The 20885-nt window shown below is 30.7% G+C and overlaps 2 protein-coding genes across 4 annotated transcripts; both read left to right on the top strand.

Moving 5' to 3' along the window:
• Window positions 1–6015: 6015 nt before the first annotated feature.
• Window positions 6016–11411, top strand: LOC129293907 (ras-related protein Rab7). 2 transcript variants are annotated; one of them, XM_054932034.1, is made up of 7 exons: window positions 6016–6256; window positions 6361–6387; window positions 6761–6860; window positions 6963–7109; window positions 9411–9491; window positions 9561–9706; window positions 11042–11411. In XM_054932034.1, exons 1-7 carry the CDS (start codon window positions 6204–6206, stop codon window positions 11103–11105), a joined length of 618 nt encoding a protein of 205 aa, XP_054788009.1. In that variant the 5' UTR covers window positions 6016–6203; the 3' UTR covers window positions 11106–11411. The 2 variants fall into 2 exon arrangements, with proteins under 2 accessions (XP_054788009.1, XP_054788010.1); XM_054932035.1 differs by lacking the exon at window positions 9411–9491.
• A 2493-nt stretch (window positions 11412–13904) lies between these two features.
• Window positions 13905–20166, top strand: LOC129292955 (uncharacterized). 2 transcript variants are annotated; one of them, XM_054930702.1, is made up of 9 exons: window positions 13905–14089; window positions 14753–14804; window positions 15543–15616; window positions 16488–16589; window positions 16722–16874; window positions 17895–17946; window positions 18482–18555; window positions 19257–19349; window positions 19846–20166. In XM_054930702.1, the coding sequence occupies exons 1-9, from the start codon at window positions 14022–14024 to the stop codon at window positions 19856–19858; spliced, it is 681 nt and encodes a 226-aa protein (XP_054786677.1). In that variant the 5' UTR covers window positions 13905–14021; the 3' UTR covers window positions 19859–20166. The 2 variants fall into 2 exon arrangements, with proteins under 2 accessions (XP_054786677.1, XP_054786678.1); XM_054930703.1 differs by lacking the exon at window positions 13905–14089 and adding an exon at window positions 14096–14592 and having other exon boundaries at window positions 19841–20166.
• The last annotated feature ends 719 nt before the right edge of the window (window positions 20167–20885 follow it).

Here is a 20885-nt window from a genome sequence, read left to right as displayed (position 1 = left end):
GTGGAAGGATGGTAGAGAAGAAGGAACCAACCATGTCTTGGATTCAACTTTATGGTGTAAGTTCTTATTTATCTAATACACATTATCTCATTACTATTGGTTTATAATCCCTTATTGATACTTTTTGTTTTTTTTACATAGGATTTTCTTAATTTCAAGAGTAAGGATGTTTCTTCTGTTGGGAAATCTGAACTGGATTATTATTTGGAAGAAGCTTCTCTTGATGGTCACCAATTTCCAGAGTTGGACGTGTTGCATTGGTGGATGACTAATCAACAACGATTTCCCAATCTTTCAAAGATGGCATGCGATATTTTAAGTATTCCGATAACTACGGTAGCTAGTGAATCGGCTTTTAGTATTGATTCCCGTGTTCTAACAAAGTATCGTTCTAGCCTCCTTCCAGATAATGTGCAAGCATTAATTTGTACTCGAAATTGGTTACATGGTTTTGTTCCACCATTATGTGGTAATTTTTGTTTTGTGAAATGTTGTCTTGTGATATATGTGATTGTGTATGTTTAATAATAACACAATTTTGTTCATTTTTATTGTAGGTGAGGAAGAAGTGGTTGCAGAGTATATTGATATTGAAGCCCCTCCACCTTTAACAAGTGGACCTACTTCTCAGAGTTCTAATGTTTTATTTGTAGATGATAAATATGAGGAGGATTTATGTTTTGATTGATGAATATGTATTGTTTGGATTTTTAAATATGTTGTTTAATTTTTAAAAGATTGAGAGGACTTTAATTGTTTTCAATTTCTGAATATTTTAATTAATTTTTAATTTTTAATTTTATTTTAATTTTTTAGATCAGGGCTTTCGGGCCCGGCCTTGAGCCCTGAACATAAGGGCCGGGCTTCAGAAAAGGGGTTGAAAATGAAGAACCGGGCTTAAGGGCCTAGGCCCTTAAGGGCCGGGCCCGCCCGTTTTCCCAGCTCTAACCATAACAAGGTCCTTTGCTAAAATAATAAGTCAAACTATGATTTTAACAAGACACTTCATGTTGTAACAACTTAATAAGATTGAATATGCAACATGTATTGTTAAAAGGTTCTTTTATTGAATTTACAAGAAACATTGCTAAAATAACAAGTCAAATTAAGATTTTAACAAGTTCGTTTCATGTTATTACAAAATAATATTAAATATGTGAAATGTGTATTTTAACAAGTTCTTTTGTTAAGTTGATAAGCAATATTACTAAATAACAAGTTCAAAAAAAAATCACTGAAGGGCATTTTATTCACTTTTCTACACATTTCAATTTAATCTTTTGGTCATGTAATGTAATTTCACAATCATTTAGGATTGAATCGAAATAAAGTCACATCTCAAATTCTATAATGAAGTTCTCTCTCTTTAAAATGCTAGATTCAGAAAATATCAGTTGTTTTTCTGTTTGTTTACATTTCTATGATCAAAGGTAAAGGTATGATCATCTAAACATAAAATTAAATTTTTAAAAAAACAAGATGAATCTATTGGTTTGAAAAATTTGAGACCAACTTAATTGGTTTTGACCGATTTTTAGACTTTGCATTTTTTGTTGTAACCAAATTGGATTTATAATTAGTTCTTGATTTAATCAATTAAACCAGTCAATTCGGTCTGATTCTCATAACATTAATGTAAATTAAAAGCAACAAAAATTGAGTTAGGAAAAGATGCAAACACTGGCTTTTCTTTTTCTTCTTTCTTTTTACCAATAAGCACACATTGAGTTAGGGCTCATTGTAGGATGTTGCTGTTGTTTTAATTTTTAATCATACTATTGAAAATTGGATCAACTCAATTTGCTAAACCAACAAACTATTAAACTAATTATTGATTATTGACTATTTTAAAGAAATGTTGTATTTGAGATCAGGTTGATTATGATTCAGTTATAATTTTGACTATTAATCCTTGAACTCATACCTCATCAATTTGATGATTGATTTAATTTTCAATACTTTATTTTTAACTACAACACATGATTAATAACATTTTACAACTCATAATCTTATAATCAGGTTAAAATCTTCAAAATTAGATTTTCTTTTTTCAAGTATAAAATGTTACTATTCCTGCGTCAACTGCGTTGACAAGGTTCCTAATAATTTAAAACTCTATTAACTTACTAGCATGTAGCAAAATCCAAAAAGTTGATATGCGTAGCAATTTAATTGAAGCTTCGAATCTTATCTCCACATAAAATTCAAGACATCAAATATTGATTAATGTCTTTAAGAACATAAGCATCATTTACCACAACATAAATATCATTTAAATAAAATTAATTCTTATTTTTTACCAACAAAATTAATATTATTAATGGACTATAATTTTAGTAATAATAATGTCATTTTTAGATAGTACTTTAATTATATTTTGAATTTGATCATCTGCTGGTGAGAATGATTTATTTTGACATTAAATAACTGATGTTAAAATAAACGTAATCTTTATCTTTTCAGGGAGAGTTGATCAATGAGTTCTCATTTTTGCTCACGATTTTAAATCAAGTCCATATAATTTCTCTAACATTCAAAATTTGATAATGTACCTCTAACTCATAATGTAACCCTGCCATTAGTGGGTTTGTTAACTTGTTATTAATTAGACATTTTTTCGTACGTTGCACGAATTGGATTTAAAAAATATAAAACAAACACTTGAGATATTATTTATATAAACACATGTAAGATTGCTAAATTTTTTAAAATTTGTCTATTTAATCATTTTCCTTTTTCTTGAATATTTTATTCATATACATCTTATCTTTGTTTCTCAAGTCTATAGTAAATTATAAATATAGTATGAAAAGATTGAATTTTTTATGATTCTATCATACATGATTATGGTGCAAAAAACTTTTGAATAGGTATCCTTTTATTTTTTTTAAATGATGCAAAAAATGTGAATTATGTACTTTTTTATATTTTAAATATATAAAACATAATTATATTTCTTATTTTGATTTCATATTTATAGTGTATTATCAGAAAAATTATAACACAAATGTTTTTTTATTGAAATTATATATAATTATATGTCTAATAACTTAAAAGCGAGAGAATTAATCTTTATAAATTGCTAAGGTTTGATACAAGAAAATTGTAAGTGATAAAATAGATATAGCCAAGTAATATAGATAAACATTCATCAATAATATTAAAAAGTTTTACAAATTAATACATTTTTATTTCATTTTGTGGTAGTGGAGTACAAAATAATTTTCTATCATTCGATACAAGTAACAACAAAGATACTTGCCAAAAGGTACAACAAGCTTTCTAGATACTCAAGCTTATGCCATTGGCATTCCATGAAAAAATTGAGATAGATGGAGTTACTATTATCATAAAACTTAAACTTTATTTTAAAATTTAATAATGAGATGCATGAATTCTTAAAGATGGAGATTGGAGAATATTAAGAGAAGCGAGATAAATGAAAAGCTGAGACAAATGTAGTTACTGTTCCCGTAAAACTTGAATTTTATATTTAAAATTTAATAATGAGATCCATGAATTTTTAAAGATAGAGACTGGAGAATATTGATAAATGCAATATAAATGGAAAAGTTGAGATGGATGGAATTATTGCTCCCATAAAACTTGAATTTTATATTTAAAATTTAATAATAAAAAATTTTTAAAGATAGAGATTGGAGAATATTGAGGGATACAAGATAAATGAAAAAATTGAGATGGATGAAGTTACTGCTCTCATAAAACTTAAATTTTATATTTAAAATTTAATAATGAAATATATGACAAATAAAATGAACCAATGAATGAAGAGAATTAAAATTTAATCAAAGTTAATTGGCCAATAGTATTAAAGAAATTTTGACCAATCAGTGACCTTTCACACACACACACATATATATATATATATATATATTGATGATTGATGATGATTTAAGAATGAAAAAAAGAAATGTACCTTTAGATTTTATTTTTTATAGATAACTTGAATAAGTTTTCATACAGTGTCTGATGACTTTAAAATTTTCTCTTAAATGAAAACGTTAGTAAAAAAATCATGAGGAAAGATAAAAAATAAATATAAAATTCACTCTCTCCTAAAGAAAAAGAATGGAAAGATGGATTCAAGTTTTAAATGTGTATTAATTTTTAAACCCTGAGTTATAAATAGAATAAGCAAATTTTTTTTTATCAACAAAATAAGTGATGACTGTTAGCTGTCATTTTTTAACAATAAAATAATACACTTATTATTATGATAAATTAATGTTTAAATTTTTATTAGAAAAGATATTTATATTTAATACTTGACACTGAGTCAAATAAGACTGTTTTTAATAAAGTGATACGTGAAAAATTTAAAAAAAAATAATAAACTCATTATTAAACAGGAATTGCTTGCATATTAGGTCTAAAGATAGGTTAGGATATCTCGGATATTAAAAAGTTGTATGCATGCAATCAGACTATTTAATTACAAAGGTTTTTGATTTGTTCATGGTGATCAAATTATATTGGATATTCTTTCCGCTTTTATTTAGCCACTTTAAGTACAATAAGATAAGATGCTATCCCATTGTTTAAAATGTGCATATTCTTTATTTATCATTTAATGAATGATTAAAAATAATATCATTCATGATCTTCGAATAGATGTCCTCGTTATAAACTTTGTACTATACCATAAAAATAAATTTTCAAATAAAATAGAAGTTTGGGAAAATATCAGCTAATGACCTTTGGAGAACTTTTATGTCGGCTGAGAATTTTAAGATTTTGATATTGCACCTCATGATATTTATTTAAAAATAATTTTTTTTATAAAAAAGACCTAATTTCTTTTAAAGTTTAAAATAATAATTCATTCTCAAATTTTTACAAGAAAATAATTGAACAAGTATTAGTTTTGCACAAACAAGTACCTATCAGAATTTTGATAACAACTTTTAGTAATTAGCAACAACTAGTTCAAAAATAAATAATTTTTTAAAAAAATTGATAAGGTGAGTTAAGTTGAACAGTATTAGTCCTGCGTAAATAACTATCCATTTGAACATTGATAACAACTAATTTATAATTAACAACAACTCATTCTACTTTCCTATTTAGCTTAGTTGTTACTGTTTCATTAAAAGTGGTAATTAAATCTCTTATCATAAAAAAAATATTCTCAAATAAATATCAAAGAATCGCAATGTAATATCATAACCTTAAGGTTTTAATTTAAAATTTTCTCCAAGAGTCCTCACCTGATGTTTTTTCACGAATTTTTTTTATAAAAAAATTCCTTGTCCCATTCCTAGCTATTCTCAACCATAGATAACCCCAAATATATTACTCCCTCCATTCAAACATATAAGATATTTTTTGAGGAGTTAGAAATTAAAAAATATAAGATATTTTTAATCTTTTGAAGTGTAATTATTTTTTTTTTCAAAAGTATCTCAATTAATAATGATTTTATATTTATTATAGGGTGTTTAACAAGGATAAATATGAAAAAATTGGGTTAGTTGAAAAGTAAGTAACTATTTTATTAAAAGGTGAGATTCGATTAAAGATGTTTTATATTTTTAAACAGAGAAAGCATACTTATATCATAATAAATTAACTATCCAGTATCCACCGATGATGATGCATTATTAGCGTATAATGTTCAATATAAAATAAAAAATTATAAAATTTATTGGATATCTTGAAGCACAGCCGATGGATTATTATTTTTTTGTTTTGCCCAAATTTTTTTTTTCCTGTTTTTGTGTAGTAACAGTATGACAGTATATAGCTTGAATGAATGTAATCACATACAAAAAAAATATTTATTTCCCCTGATATCATGTTTTGACTTTTGAATACCAAAGCTATTTATACATGAATTAAAAAGCTATTTAGAAATTATGTCCATTTTCGTTAAGGATTAAAATATTAATTTGTCTAAAACTCATGGGATTGGGAGGGGCCAATGATGGAAAGGCGTTGTTAACTTGTTATGAGTCATTTATTATGGTTTTTTATAACCCTTTTTCTCCTGAATGTCAGAAACTGAAAGAAACAAAGAACGTTTTTGGAAACACTCGAATGGTGCAGAAAGCGATCGAAATTGGCGCCCCTTTTTTCCTTCGCTCTCACGAACTGGTTGACAAGTGCAAAGTTCGCCACCAATCAGGATCACCCAAATAAAGCAGCAAAGCGAAGATCTTCATTGTTGTTATCCATTCCCCGCCATGTCATTGCGTCCCCGAACCTTGCTCAAGGTCATCGTCCTCGGCGATAGCGGGTACGTTCTTAGGGTTTCTCTGCAAATGCTCACACGTATTATCTGTGTTTTTGCATCCGTTAACAAGTGGGGAATTACGTTTTATGATTTTTCTTCATTGCCAGGGTGGGAAAGACGTCGTTGATGAATCAGTATCCTTCCCCTGTTACGCTTTGCTGATTGGTGATGTAATGTTTGTTCCTTTGTGGGTTTCTGCTAATTTCCTCGATCTTGGAGTTTTGTATCTGCTTTTGTGTTTTTGGTGTTGTGAAGAACATTTTTGTGCGTTTACCTTTACTCTGAATCTCCTTGGCATGTCACGTTAAATTATTGCTTAATTTGGTTTGGTTTAAAATTTTGCGGTTATGTTTTGTTTGCTTGTTACTGGGATGGTCTCTGTTTCAATAACCACGCAGCACGCTACTGGTCCTGCGAGATATAAAAGGCAATTCAATTTTAAGAACATCTTTTTCACTTCTTCCCTTCTTGGCCGTAAGATTTGTGGACTATTAACTGCTTGAATAGATACGTGCATAAGAAGTTCAGTCTGCAATATAAAGCTACAATTGGTGCTGATTTTGTCACAAAAGAACTACAGATTGACGATAAACTCGTCACATTACAAGTGCGTTTTCTAGTTTAATTGCATTTCAGTTTTCTGCTTCATTTATTAGGAAGTTTACTATGAAAGTTGTGTATTTCAATGCATGGTGTGTCTATATGGTAGATATGGGATACTGCTGGCCAAGAAAGATTTCAGAGTCTTGGAATTGCATTCTATAGAGGGGCAGATTGCTGTGTCCTAGTATACGATGTTAACATCATGAAGTCTTTTGATACCCTTGACAATTGGCATGAGGAGTTTCTCAAACAGGTTCTTCATATCATTCTTTATCTTGCTATTCTTTATGGGTGACATGCATGATAATCTTTCATGTTTGGTTCCTCTTGGTATATTTTCATCATTGTTATGGTTTATGATTGATCTCTGGCTTTATTTGCTTAGTTGGTTCTGAATGACTTCAATCATTGTTTGTGTATTGTATATTTGTATCCTTAGCATGTCTGAGGCCCTGGATAACTTTTAACTGTTAAGATTGTATCTTATCCTGAATAGTTTGAGCCATAGTGTCAGCAGATGACAGACAGCTGGAGATTTTTAGATTTGTTATTGTTTAGTCCTGCTTTCCCATCTCATTATAACATTGTTCCTAGAGAATTTCTTATTTCTTATCTTACATCTTACTACTTAGCCTACTAACTAGTGAGTTCTTGATTGGGCTTGGAACTACAATGAGGAAAGGAAAAATGAAAGGAGGAAATAAAAGTAGACAATTAGTTCGCTTGCCTTGGTAGAAGAATTTTTAAAAATATTTATGTGAGATGTCAACATTCCCTTTAGTTTTCCAACTATACACGAGGTCATTCTTAAAATCTTGGATAAAAGAACTCTAGCAATTTGCCCTATGATTTGACACTGTTACCCTTTCGTCTCTCCAGTAGGTTTTGTTTCCTTTGTTATGACTAGACCTAACCAATGTTATGTACGAACTCATTGTGATGCTGAAGAAGAAATTCATTTTTGACTCACCAGCGGGTGATATCTGTTGTTTTATTTTTCCACTCACTGTTTTTCCAAGTCAAATATTGAGTTATGAAATGTGTATCTTGTTTTTCCATCTGTTATTGCGTTTTTTAGATTTTAGTGATGAAAAATAGATTAATGGTCTTTTACAGAATACTATCACTTTCCTCGTGTTCCCTGCTATTATTTGAAATATGCTGATATCATCAACTGATTTTTTCATACTTTGACTCTGTTTTATGAATCATTTCCTTTGTGTTTCACTGCTTGAAGATGCAATGTGATAAGTTAGAGATTGTAGTAGTGTTGGAGCTTAGAGATTTTCCATGATTCTATCTTGCTAAGAGTTACTGTTTAGAATCAGCATCTCTTCATATCTGCTGGGTTTCCTTTTGTAAAATTTAATATTTCTGGTGCCTGGTACTTGTTATTGACTTAGGAGCTGTTTGGTTACTAGAAATGATAGGAATGGAATGGATTAAAAAATATGAAGAAAAATGAACTAAATTACCCAATCCCTTGTGGTAAGCATGATAAAGCTTAATATAACATACCACAAATGTGGGCATTATCACACTCACCACAAATCTCATGAATCATAATTCCTAATCTCACGAACTAAATTGTCCTCCCTCCCTCGTGAACATGGTCAACTCTTCTCCCATCCACATGTTGATCATTCTATTTTTATGTTTATTTATTTAATCCACTCCCTTCCTTACTTTTCCAGCGAGCAAATGAGTGCTTGGTGTTTCTGAAAACTTCAATATTAGCATTTTTTTTTTTTGAACTAGAATTTTCAGTGTGAACAAGTCTAATTTGGTTAAGCTGGTAATTTTGTTAGTATGTCTGGTTAAGAATTTTTGACTTGGCTATATCATAAAAAACAATGTAATTGCATGCTTATTCTGATGGCTAGTTTGACAGCTTGAAGTGGAATATAAACTGTCCCTTTTCTTCTATCACAAACAGCTGTTTCTTTTCACTTTTCTTTTTTTAAATTCCTTGACATCTTTATGCACATCTTTTTGCCCTTCAGAGTTTTACAGTTCTTTGTACACATACATATGTTGATAGTTATGGTTAAATAGATGAATTGAAAGGCTTGGTAAGAAGGAAGGCTTTTTAATAGTTATGGCAGTATTTGATGTTCCATTTACTTTGTGAGAAGATATTAATAAACACAAAAAATGGATATAAATTACATTACTTATATCTTAAAATCCAGATAATGACAAACTGATGTGCTGATCTCTAGATAATAATTAACTGATATCCTAATTTCTAGATGATTATAATTTAAAATGGATAATCGTATCATTTATCTTTATCACCCCCCTCAAGTTGTAGTACTTATCCTACAACACTTTGATAGGGTCATAGGGTTTTCAAAAACTTTGAAAAAGGAGGGTTTTGTGTTCAACATTTGCTGACAGCAATTTAAATAGCAGCTACAAACTTAGAGTTTGTTTTATTTCTGTTTGTTTTGGTATTTATGCTTAGTTCTAAATATTTTTCTTTTGGCTTCTTGAATTGCTCTTCTTGTAGAGGTAAGCTTCTATTTAGATTCTTATTCAAATTGTAATACAGGCAAACCCTCCTGATCCAAGGACATTTCCATTTATATTGCTTGGAAACAAGGTTGATGTTGATGGTGGGAACAGTCGAGTGGTAGGAAGATGCTATTGCACTTCTAGTTTTAGTTAAATCATATATGATGTCTAATAAACTGATTTGCAGGTTTCTGAGAAGAAAGCAACGGACTGGTGCGCTTCAAAAGGGAATATTCCCTACTTTGAGACCTCTGCTAAAGAGGATAACAATGTTGATGAGGCATTCCTTTGTATTGCGAAGACCGCTCTAGCTAACGAGAATGAGCAAGACATGTAAGTAAATGATAATATAAAGAAAAGTGATACAAGGGTTATTATTTGTCATGTCATGAATTGCACTTAATATAGCAGCTATGCATGAAACATGTTATCGCATCAAGCAAGCAAATGATAGTGGGTAGAAATCGGATAATGAGCCATGGTTAGGGCAAAAATCATTATGGCTTTGGATGAAAAGCTTGTTTTGACAATGGGGTCTTTGTTTCATTGATTAAATATTCAATATGACTTGTGCTTTTCTATCGTTGAAAATAGTTCAATACTAAGAAACTGCTAATATGGTATTATCTTAATTCTAATATTAAAATATAATCAGATTTATCCCTCTCTATGCCTTCTATGTAATAGAGTTGTTTTTTTGTCTTGCCTTTGTGTTGAGCTTACAGTTTCTTAAGGGTGTCCTTCATGGCTTTACCTTATGCATTTTCTAAAATCTAAAGCAGTAATCATTATTAAATCAGGGACTGTCAATTAGTATCATTTGAGTTTTTCTTTGATTATTCTACAGCTAGCATGATATTGATACGTCTGTTAATCCATGAAAAACCATGACGTTGGAATAAGTGAATTGCTATGCATTGTGTGGCACATACTAGTTATGCTTGTGCTTTTTGCTCAAGCTTTTGATTTATGTAAAATCAGTTCTCCATGCCGAGTTTCTTGAGCCCATCTCTTCACTTAAAGAAGACATGTCAAATCGGTGGAACTTGGAACCCAGCGAACTCATGTAAACTTGTGTAGAAACTAGAATTGTCCGACTTGACGAGGTTGAAGGTGTCTGTTTTTAGCGAAAAATTTGTTTGAACCCTGCTAAAAACAACTTCAAAAGGTTCATACTAGAAGCCAATCTGAAATATGCCCTCTTAGCCTTTTGAAGTGTAAAGACCAAACAAGAGGAAGCGTCAAATACAGCTTTAGAGTCTAGTTAACTTGCTTCCTTGGATCCCATCTTCATGATTTTGTTATGTACCTCTGCCTTTGGCTCCTCATGCCCTAGCCACGGAAAGAAATGCAGCTCATCTTCCCAGAGCAATCACAAGCTATGTGCTTCTAATATTTGGTTACATTGAATGACTATTTATATTTGAACTTCACTAGAAACTTCATGTTGAGTGTTGTGGATATCGCTAAATTTCTTTTGAAATAATATAATTTGAATTGCATTTGAATATTTTATTGCTTTACACTGTATTTTATCGATCATGTGTGTTAGAATTATATTATTTTATAAATAGTCATCACTAGAGGCAAACAAGTTTGACACCGTTATCTGTACAATGTGCGCTCTGGTTTCCTAGATTCACTATTCTGGTTGAATCTCAAATGCAGATATTTCCATGGGATTCCTGAGGCTGTTCCTGAGAATGAGCAAAGGGGTGGTTGCGCATGTTGATATGGATTCACTTCACAGCTTCATCTCCGAAGCCGTGGTCCAAATTCTTCAAATTCCATTTTGTCCCCCAGTGATTTCCCCCTTTGTGTACACTCTTGCATGCCAGCTATGATAATGCTTGTTAGTTTTGCTTTCATCTTTATTATTATTATTTTTTCCTGGGGAGGTTAAATGCTGTCCTGTTTTGGTGAGGAAAGCATTTTTAATTAATTTACCACGGGGTTTATTTTTTAGCCTTGAAAGAAATTTTCAAATCTTTACTGTTACATTTCTAGGTGAATGGACATTGCCAGGCATGATTGTCGACTTCTTGCTTTTCCTTTAAATAGAATTTTTTAGCATAAAATTAGTGAAGATCCGATCGTTAATTCAGCCTACGTATATTTCGAAAATAAGTGGACTTTTGAGCACATTAGATTTTGGATATGGATTCCACCAATAATAAACAGATTAAGATACTAATATTTCTTTATAATTAGTATGGTTTATTTATTTCCTGTGATGGTCCAGGGAGAATGAGAATTTAAAAAAAAAATTATATAATTTATTTTACACAGACAATGCAAACACTTGCATGGCGGCATTGCAAGTAGTGAACGACTTTTTCTTGGGAAATAGCAGGTTGTTCACTGGATATTTGGCAGATATTCTGTAGTTCAGTTCAACTTCGGCTTTTTTTTTTTTTTGGAATAACATGGAGACTTATATTAATAACAACCCAAAAAGGTACAAGTAATATAGTACAACAATTTAGTAGATCTAGTCAATATTTCGGAATCCACCACCTTACTACAAAAAAAGTCAAAGATGATCAAAAGCTCAAACAAAAGGAATCTAAATGATGAGAGAACTTAACTAAACTATTAATACATTCATTGACCTCCCTAAAAGTAAGAGAAAAGAGGAGATCAATTTCTTTGAATTAAAATTCTAGCTTCGGGGAATCGATGCTGGCATCCAGGGAAGGGTGATATGTGTTGTCCCTAAGAGTCAAGTTCAAAGCTTCAATGCAATCGCTGTTCACTTTTCAACCTGTCTCTGGCCAAGGTCCCAACAACATTCCAAATCTTTAGAAATTCATTTAACCTCAGCAATAGCACTTGGAAGAGGGTTTCATAAAAAGGAGAACCCCATAGTCCATTTTCCACCATGATCTCTAACAACTCCACCACAAGCACTTTTCCTGTTCTCTAAAATTGTAAAATAGACGTGTTAGTGTTTAACTTGACAAAGCCAGCCCGAGGGAATTTTGAAGAGTTATACTCATTTTGATTATTCAATAATTTTGGTTTTATAAAATACCCTTTTATAAGAATTGGTTTATCCAAACTTTTTGCTATAGATGATAGATATTTGAAATAATTATATACGAATCACTAAGCGATTTGGATTAACTGGTTAGGAGATTGATCCAGCTTAATCAAATGTCTCAAATGGTGCTCTCAAGTTGTCATCTGTATCAGTTTGGGTCAAAAACTTAAGATATAAAAACAAAAGTAAAATAATTACACATGCACATGCATGTGTTTGTATGCTTACATGCGCATGATCATACATGCAAGTCCAGATATATGTGTGTGGTAGGATGAGAGCATGCATGCATGTTTGGAACAATGTAACTTGATTGTTCATGAAAAAGTTGATGTGCAAATCCTTCTAATTTCTCTCAATTTTGAATTTGATTTTTATAGTTTATTTTGTTTCAATTAAACTGTTATAATTTGATTAATTAAATATGTTAATCTCTAAGGATCAAAATTCTTGAATTTTTTAAAATGAAATTAAGAAATTTTATATTTTTATTAAAAGATGACATAACTTTACATCTAATTATATATATTTTATAATTCAAACTTTATAAAATTAGATTATATTTTCTAAACAACTTATAGTCTCACACACACACACACACACACAATTTTCATAAAAAATTAATAAAAATTTAAACGCACATCAAATCAATTTTTTTTCTTTTTTCTAAAAGTATTAAATCAAATTTTCTATAAATTCTAAAAGTGTTTTGGGTTGAAAAGTTAATCATTCCTTTATAATTTTAACATTTAGGAGCTAATATATATAATCAATCAAACTACTTTGATTAAAACAAAATAAATTATAGAATTTAATTTAAAATTTAAAAAAATAGAAAGACTTGTAAATTAATTTTTTCATTATTTATTGCAGCATTTATAAAAAAAAAGATTGATCCATGGGGTTGTTGAGCCTTATACGTCCAATATAATTTTTCCTAAAAACTTTTCTAATAAAATTTGACAAGTAACAATTTACCCTTGAATAATTGTGAAGTGTACGGATTTTTTAAAAAATTATTGTTATAATTGTTGCTGTTGTTGTGCCTCTCCGTTAGCTGGACAAAACTGAAAAAAAACATAATTTTATACCTTTATATTTTACTCAAATTTTGTTATAAATTTTCAAACTTTTTTTAATAATTTAAATCTTTATATTTTTATTTTTTAAATTTTATAAGAATATAGATTATAAAAATTAAAAATATAAGAAGTTAAAATATTAAAAAATTAATTAGAGTAAAATGCAGGAACAAAGTTTTATACATATAGAAATCGAACCAATGGGGATTAGCCGATTGGAGTTAGACAAGAGAAGAGGATAACGGATAACCACAACGAAAGAGAAATAAAAGAAAATTAGGAAAATGAACCGGAATTGTCTGTCATGCTTGCGTGCCAAGGAGTTTGGCTCCTTTCACTCTCTTGCATTTTCAACTTGCAACGTGGTTCTCCCTTGTCCTCATTTCCATAAAGCTTTCTCCAACTTCTTTGTCTTCTCCTCCACCCCCTCCCCAAAAAAAAAAAAAAAAACCTTTCGGTAACCACGGCGAAGATTTCACTGGCAATCGGCTTAAGAACTCTGTTTACTGCTTTGGGATCTCTCATGGTTGCTACCCTTATTTATACTATCTTCAAGGATGGTCTTCCATTTCGTAAAGAGCTTCTCACTCCGTATCTCTCTCTCTCTTTGCGCCATTTACTCTTGATCATGTTTAGTTTAGCGAATTCATTCCATACAGCGTATTAAATTCTGTTTTCTGATTTGGTAACTAAGTTTTAGTAGAGGAATTTGCTTGCTGCGGCCTGCAGCATGACATTATTGTCAAAGTTCAAATCCGATTTATTTTATTATTGTTATTATTATTTTTTCATTAGTTGGGGGCCGAAGCCCATAAATCCGACCACCCGGAAAATGTGCAATATAAACCATCGGTTCGAAACACAGCTTTAAATTGTCAAAAGTTTTCCGCTTATTGCATCACATCAACTTTAAAGGAGCTCCTGTTTCAATGTCTTTTTGCTTATACTTGTTTCGTCGTCCAGTACCCGGAAATTCACTTGCTTTTGTTCAAGAAGTAACGTACTATTCTTATTGCTCGAAACTTCTCAACTTATTTGCTCAACTTAGTGGTCTGTTAGCTGTTGTTTCCCCACGTATACATGAAAGTTGATCGGTATGGGGTTTAGATTACCTCTTTTTTTCTTTTTTTTTTTTGTTAATTTGTATATTTTTTCGTGGAATCTAATATTCATTGGTTTGTATTTGTACGGATTTGTCTTTTCAGTTAAACAATTCTTTACTTTTGGAAATTTTCCTTATTGTACTTGATTCAGGTGGATGGCGGCAACTTTGATTGATTTCTATATTAATGTTGTCGCTTTGGCGGTGAGTTAACCATTTTTTTTTTAAATGTCTGTATTTCTGCATTGGTAGAATATACTTGCACGACGTTTAATCATTCGAAAATTAAATAGAGAGATATATGAGTGATCAACACATTAAATGATGATGATAGTTTCCCTTCAAGTGAGAAAATTGGCTTTTTGGTCCACTATAAATTTTGGAGAATGCTAAACTCCACATAAAAATGACGTGGCTAGCAGTCCCTCTATATATGTAAACTTTAAATTAAAGTGTGATAATATTTTATGCTGAATAGTGAATAGTTTTTTCTTTCTTTGATATTTTGTGTACTTGACTACTTGGGCTTGCATCTAAATTGACCTTTGTGTAGGAGTCTCATTCCTCAGCGAGAAGGTAGAAAGATAGAAAAACTTATGTTGCTTTTGACTTCCTCTGCATTACTGCATAAATTAAATGCTTTAGTTGACTTTTTCTTCCTGTTCGGAATAGTATTCTAATGTAATTATAACTTGTCCTATTTGCCCTTGAAAAATTTGAGATTTATGTTCAACTGAGCAAACCTGGTATTTTTGTAACATATTCACACTTCTCTTACGAAATCCACTTGAGGTTTTGCGAAAAGTGAGTTAAAATTGCGTTGAAGATATGACAAATTGACTATTACTTAATAATTATTTCTAATCAATGATTGATCAAACTTAACTTGTCTAGTGACTATTCTTTAGCACTGACACAGTTCTTAACTTTTTATCATATCAGCTTTGGGTTGCTCACAAGGAATCAAACTGGATTAGCTCAATATTGTGGATAATTTTGCTCATAGGGCTTGGAAGGTATCTTTTCACCATGAGCCAACCTATTCTATTTGCATGACAAATTTGCTATATTAAATTATTGAGAATTAGCGTAAAGCATCTTGGAACTATGGGAGGAAACTTTTTTCAGATGATATGTAGTGTCTCTGATTTTTTGGCCATTTATATATACTTTTGTCTGCCATGACATTCATACAAATCACATTCTCTTGGTTGTATACAAATGTGTGTTGGACAAGTGGATGGCAGTGATCTGACACTGCTCATTCACTGATTAAATGTATTTATTATTTCAGAATTGTATATTAGTTAGTTAAACTCTCTTGATGTTGAGTAGCATGCTCTTAGAAAATTGCATGGTTGTTATATCTGTATTTCTCTGAATAGGCTTATTGATATGATTTTTTTGGGATGATATATATGGAGAATTTTAAATCTTAATGTTGATTTGACTCAACCAATATGGGGATCTCGAATATCATACCTAAACATCATATTGAATTATTAATAATTTTCTGAGCGCTTGAGAATTTAAGTTGTTCACTTACCAAATGCCTTTGTCCTTGAATTGGTTTCCGATGAGAGAAGAATTGCATTACGTAGTTTCCTTTATCTTTTTGGAAATAATTTCTCAACCAGGTTTCTATTTTTGTATTCTTTTCCCTCCACTTCACTGCTTGCATCTGCGGTAGAAGGCTAGAAGCCGGCAGTTCCTCTGCAATTTTATATTATTTTCATGACGCAACCTGTTTCCAATGTTTTATTCTTGGAAGCTCAAGTTGATAATGGGCTTCTTGGTTGTTTCTTTTGTGGTGCTTTTGAGGATCATGATCGACTGAATGCTCAGAATTGCTAATTTAGTTCACTTTCTTATTTTTTATTGTCTCAGCATTACTTCATGTGCCTATATTGTTGTGCAATTCTCAAAGTTGTCATCTCAAGAATCTTCACAAAATCCCATGTATTATGTTCTGTTGAAGCATCCAAACAAGTATGCACCCACAACTATTGATGTCTCATTTGATTTCAACTTTTACCGATTTCTTACTCTATCATCGACGTTGTTACTCCACTTGTCATTCAGTTCTGAATCAGATTGACACTGTAAAGCCTGTTTCCCTAGGAATGGTGGAGAAGCAGCGCCAAAAGGGAAGCAGCATTCTTTTGTTGTGACTCTGAGAATTCTTTTTACAGTTTTGGGTTCTTTAATGTTAGGGACTTTGGTGTACACTCTCATCACTGATGGTTCCCCTTTCCAGATGGAACTTCTAACTCCGTAAGTGCTTCATGTTTGTTTTTTTTTTTTTTACTGTCACTCCCATTGTTAAAATGGTTTCACACATGGCATGAAAGGAAAAGGTTTTATGCAATATGCTCATCCATCTTAATTTTTGTGACAAGGTAATGCATTGGTTTCCATTACTATAGGGTGTGTTAGGCATGTGCTGTCACACAAGAATGTGGAAAGGAACATTCTTGTCCCATGATAGGACTTCTAGAGCTATCAACGTATACATGTTTTATTTGAAATCTCTTACCAGCATAGGGATAGCACTTTTCTTTTCGTTTTTAATGGGGAAAGACACCCTGCCTTAATGTGACTCAAATTTCATTTGCTTATCCACTTGCTTTTTTTTGAAGTCATGAGTTTTCTTTTCTTTTTTCTTTTTCCCTTCTTTGATATATTTTTCTACTAGTGTCTGTGTCTTTGATATGGATGAAATTGTGAGAAGTTCTATGAACCTTCTCGGGCCTTAGAAAAACCATTGCCTGAAGTTAAGGACTGATTTTTTTGTTTTGTGAATCGTGCAATACTATAATGGCTATCTTCATCACTTAACGTTGGTGCCAAATGGACTAATGTCAGAATGAAATGGACTTAAAACGTTTGGTCTCCAATAGTGTTTTTTTTTTTTAAACCTTTTTACTTTCCCTAGGCCCTCACAAGTCATGATCTCAGTAAAATTCAAATACTGTTGGCAAATAAAGTATCTAATAATTCTTTCTCTGTCATTTGCATATTTGCTTCTTGGTAAATATCTCAAAGCTTGTATGGTGCGCAAAGGGTAGATAACAATTATTCCAAAATAGTATGAGTTAATAAGGCGCTTTGATATTTTTTCATTGTTGAAATTTCTTTGTTGTCTTCCCCTATGGGTATAATTATAGACCACAAGCCTATCCATGTATCTTCCATGTTTTATTCACAACTTTGTTTGCATCAGTTGATTTTCTAGAATCTGGTAGTTTCACTCTGATATCTTAAGTAGATGCCAACAGCTCCGATTGTTTGCAGGTGGATGACAGCAACACTAATTGACTTCTATATCAATGTTGTGGCTTTAGGTGTATGCCTCTATTACTTTGTCTTAGCTTCTGTAAATTATATGAAAGTACATTATGGTCATTAACTTGGAATATCAAGGTTCAAAGAAGCATAGTAAATCGTTTCTTTTTCTCACATTTTATAAAAAGTAGTTTTCAATTGCAATATTTCATAACTTCAATTTAATTTTATTAAGCTTCTATGAGCAGTGCTTTCGTTTGTATTTATCAATATGTTATTATACATCATAAGGAAGAAAAGGTTGTTACTTTCAAGTTCATTTCACATTATACATTTATGCAAGTAATGTTCCTCCAAGAGCATTCTGTAGCTCTTACGGAGAGACTTAAATTGATGAATAATAATAATAATAATCTTAACTTTGTGAGAAGTTGTGAAAATCATCTGTTGATTTTGTTTCAGTTATGAGTGACTTCTGAATGATGTTTGTTCAAATCTAAGCCACAATTAAATTGAATAAGCATGCTAAAGTATGTACTTTTTTTTAATCCTTTTTGTTTTAATGTAAAAATTTTAACTGACGTGTACAATATCAGGTGTGGGTTGCCTACAAAGAGTGTAGTTGGAGTTCTGCACTCTTTTGGATAGTTCTATTGATATCTTTTGGCAGGTTAGTTCACTTCTGACGAAGGTGACATTCCCATATATTTTGGTGTTTTTTTTTTCTTTTCTATTTTTTTTTTGGTTTTTGTCCAAACGTCCATAGATTTTGGTGTTTAAAACTTTTTAACATGAGCAAATACCGTTATGAAGAATGCTAGTGACTCAGACTTCCAGAGCTCTTAATTTTAACTAAAAAAAATTAGTTCTTGTAAAAAAAATAAAAATTTTTTTTTAAGTAAATTATATATGGCTTCTTATGATTAGCTAGATAAATAATATTTCAATTCTTAAAATGTTCTTCGTGCCCCAAAAAAAAAAAATGCAATCATACAACTAACTAATGACTCAGAGATTAAATAAAAATTTGCTTTTTAACTTCTAAAATTTCATAAGCTATCCTTCTAATGATTCTTTTACCTCAAAGTGTTTGTTTATCTAGTTTTTATTGACGTTCTCCTTCCAGTTCTTATTAGAAGATCTTCTGCTAGTTGTTTAAAATTTTTACCCCAAATGCCCTTCAGTTTGATATTCTTTATTTAACTAAACACAATCTTCTAATTAACTATCCTTATTTTAATAAATTTCCAGTAATTTAGCATTAATTAATTTTAATTGGATTCGTTCATTTATGTAAAGTTGTTAACATGACCGGTGGGAATTTTTTTTTTTTAAATGGATGTGGATAATTTGTGTTTTCCTAATTTTCAGCATCACGACATGCATCTACATCGTGTGGAATCTATTCCAGATTACTTGCCAAGATCCTGTTTACCTCATTTTAGTGCATTGTCGTGGTGACAGGCAAGTCTGTTAAACTTGTTTCTTTTCATATTCGAACATTTAAATTTAGTATTGAACCTGACAAGATGTAAAAATGTCCTGGGCTGGCAAAACATTTATAGCAGGTGAGAATTTAGTTAGAGTTGTGTTCGTGAGATATATGAACGAGCTTTCATGTAAGGAATCTCTTCAGATATAATGATAGAAAATACTTATTGGCTGTCACTTTAGCAATTCATATTCAAATTGTTCCCTTCTCTGAAACTTACATTTCATTCCTCTATTTTATCTCGGTTTATTTGGATGTCATTGATGACGTCTCGCTCGCATATATTATTGTAAATTCCCTTTCACTTGAGGGCTATATATATTGGAGACCGTTACTTGTAAATATTTCTAAGAAACATTCATTCACCAAGTGAACAGATTTTCTCTGCTATTTCTCTGCAATTTGCACACTCATTGTTCATTATTAACTTGGAAACATTAAATATTGTCTTTGAATTTGATAGGGCAGAAAACAAGTATAATAGGCTTTCTGGGGCGGCAAAATAGCATTGGATTTTTCACGAGCAAGAAGGGTTTAAGGCCTAGGTATGCGGAATGATGTTGCAGTTGAGACAGTGAATTATTGCCAGCAGAAGTTTTACATATAGAATTTGCTTCTCCTAATTTACAAGAGGAGAGACAATCCCCAAGAGTATACTGTCACACCAGATGATAGAAAATTGGCAGAGTCTATTAAAAAAAAAAGATTGATTTGTATTTATTGGATCATATATGTACCATTTAGAGATTTGAAAACTTATTTGAGCACTAATCATGATTTTCTGGATTATATTTCATCTTAACTAGAGAAAGAAAATGACAGAAATATGAAACCTTCTGTAAGGTAAGTCCTAAACTCCTAACTATATGAATTTGAATGTATTTACGGCAACCAAAATTTGCTCAGTACATGTGTTTCTTATAATTTCATTTAATTTTCAATTTATTTTCTATATTCTAAACGTTGAAATTCAATTTTATAATTTATTAAAAATTTTTGTTTAGTCTCAATTGTTAAAATTTTGTTTGTTTACTTTGGTTGATTAAACATATGATCCGCGACATTAAAAATAAAAACGCAACAGTAAACAAATTAATTTACCTCTCTTTAGCTTTGAGGCCTTATCTACTTCTAACAAGTTTTTGAATCCTAACTTATTGTGTTGTATCTCCAACGTGTCCAGCCGCATTAATGTTAGAAGCACGCATGGCATCCATAAAGTCATAATGTTAGCCACATCATTTTATTGACTTTGTTTCGCGTTTCACCACGTGTCTTTATGGACTTTTATATAAATTTTTTAAAAATTATAAGGACAATCTAAAAAGTAAACTTTCGTGATAAATTATAAGATAATTTTATAAAAATATTGTCTCAAAATATAAGTCAATATAAAAAAATACAGTTTTATTAATAATATTTTTTTAATATTACTCTTAAATTGAAGAAAAAAATTGAAATAATATTGTGCTATAATGATTAAATGTATAGAGTTATCTTTAAAAGTT

Source organism: Prosopis cineraria, unplaced genomic scaffold (genome assembly GCF_029017545.1).
Source record: "Prosopis cineraria cultivar Desert tree isolate PC_DT_omini unplaced genomic scaffold, ASM2901754v1 PC14, whole genome shotgun sequence".
In the NCBI taxonomy this organism is placed as follows: Eukaryota; Viridiplantae; Streptophyta; class Magnoliopsida; order Fabales; family Fabaceae; genus Prosopis; species Prosopis cineraria.
This window is presented reverse-complemented; position numbering and strand designations above follow the sequence as displayed.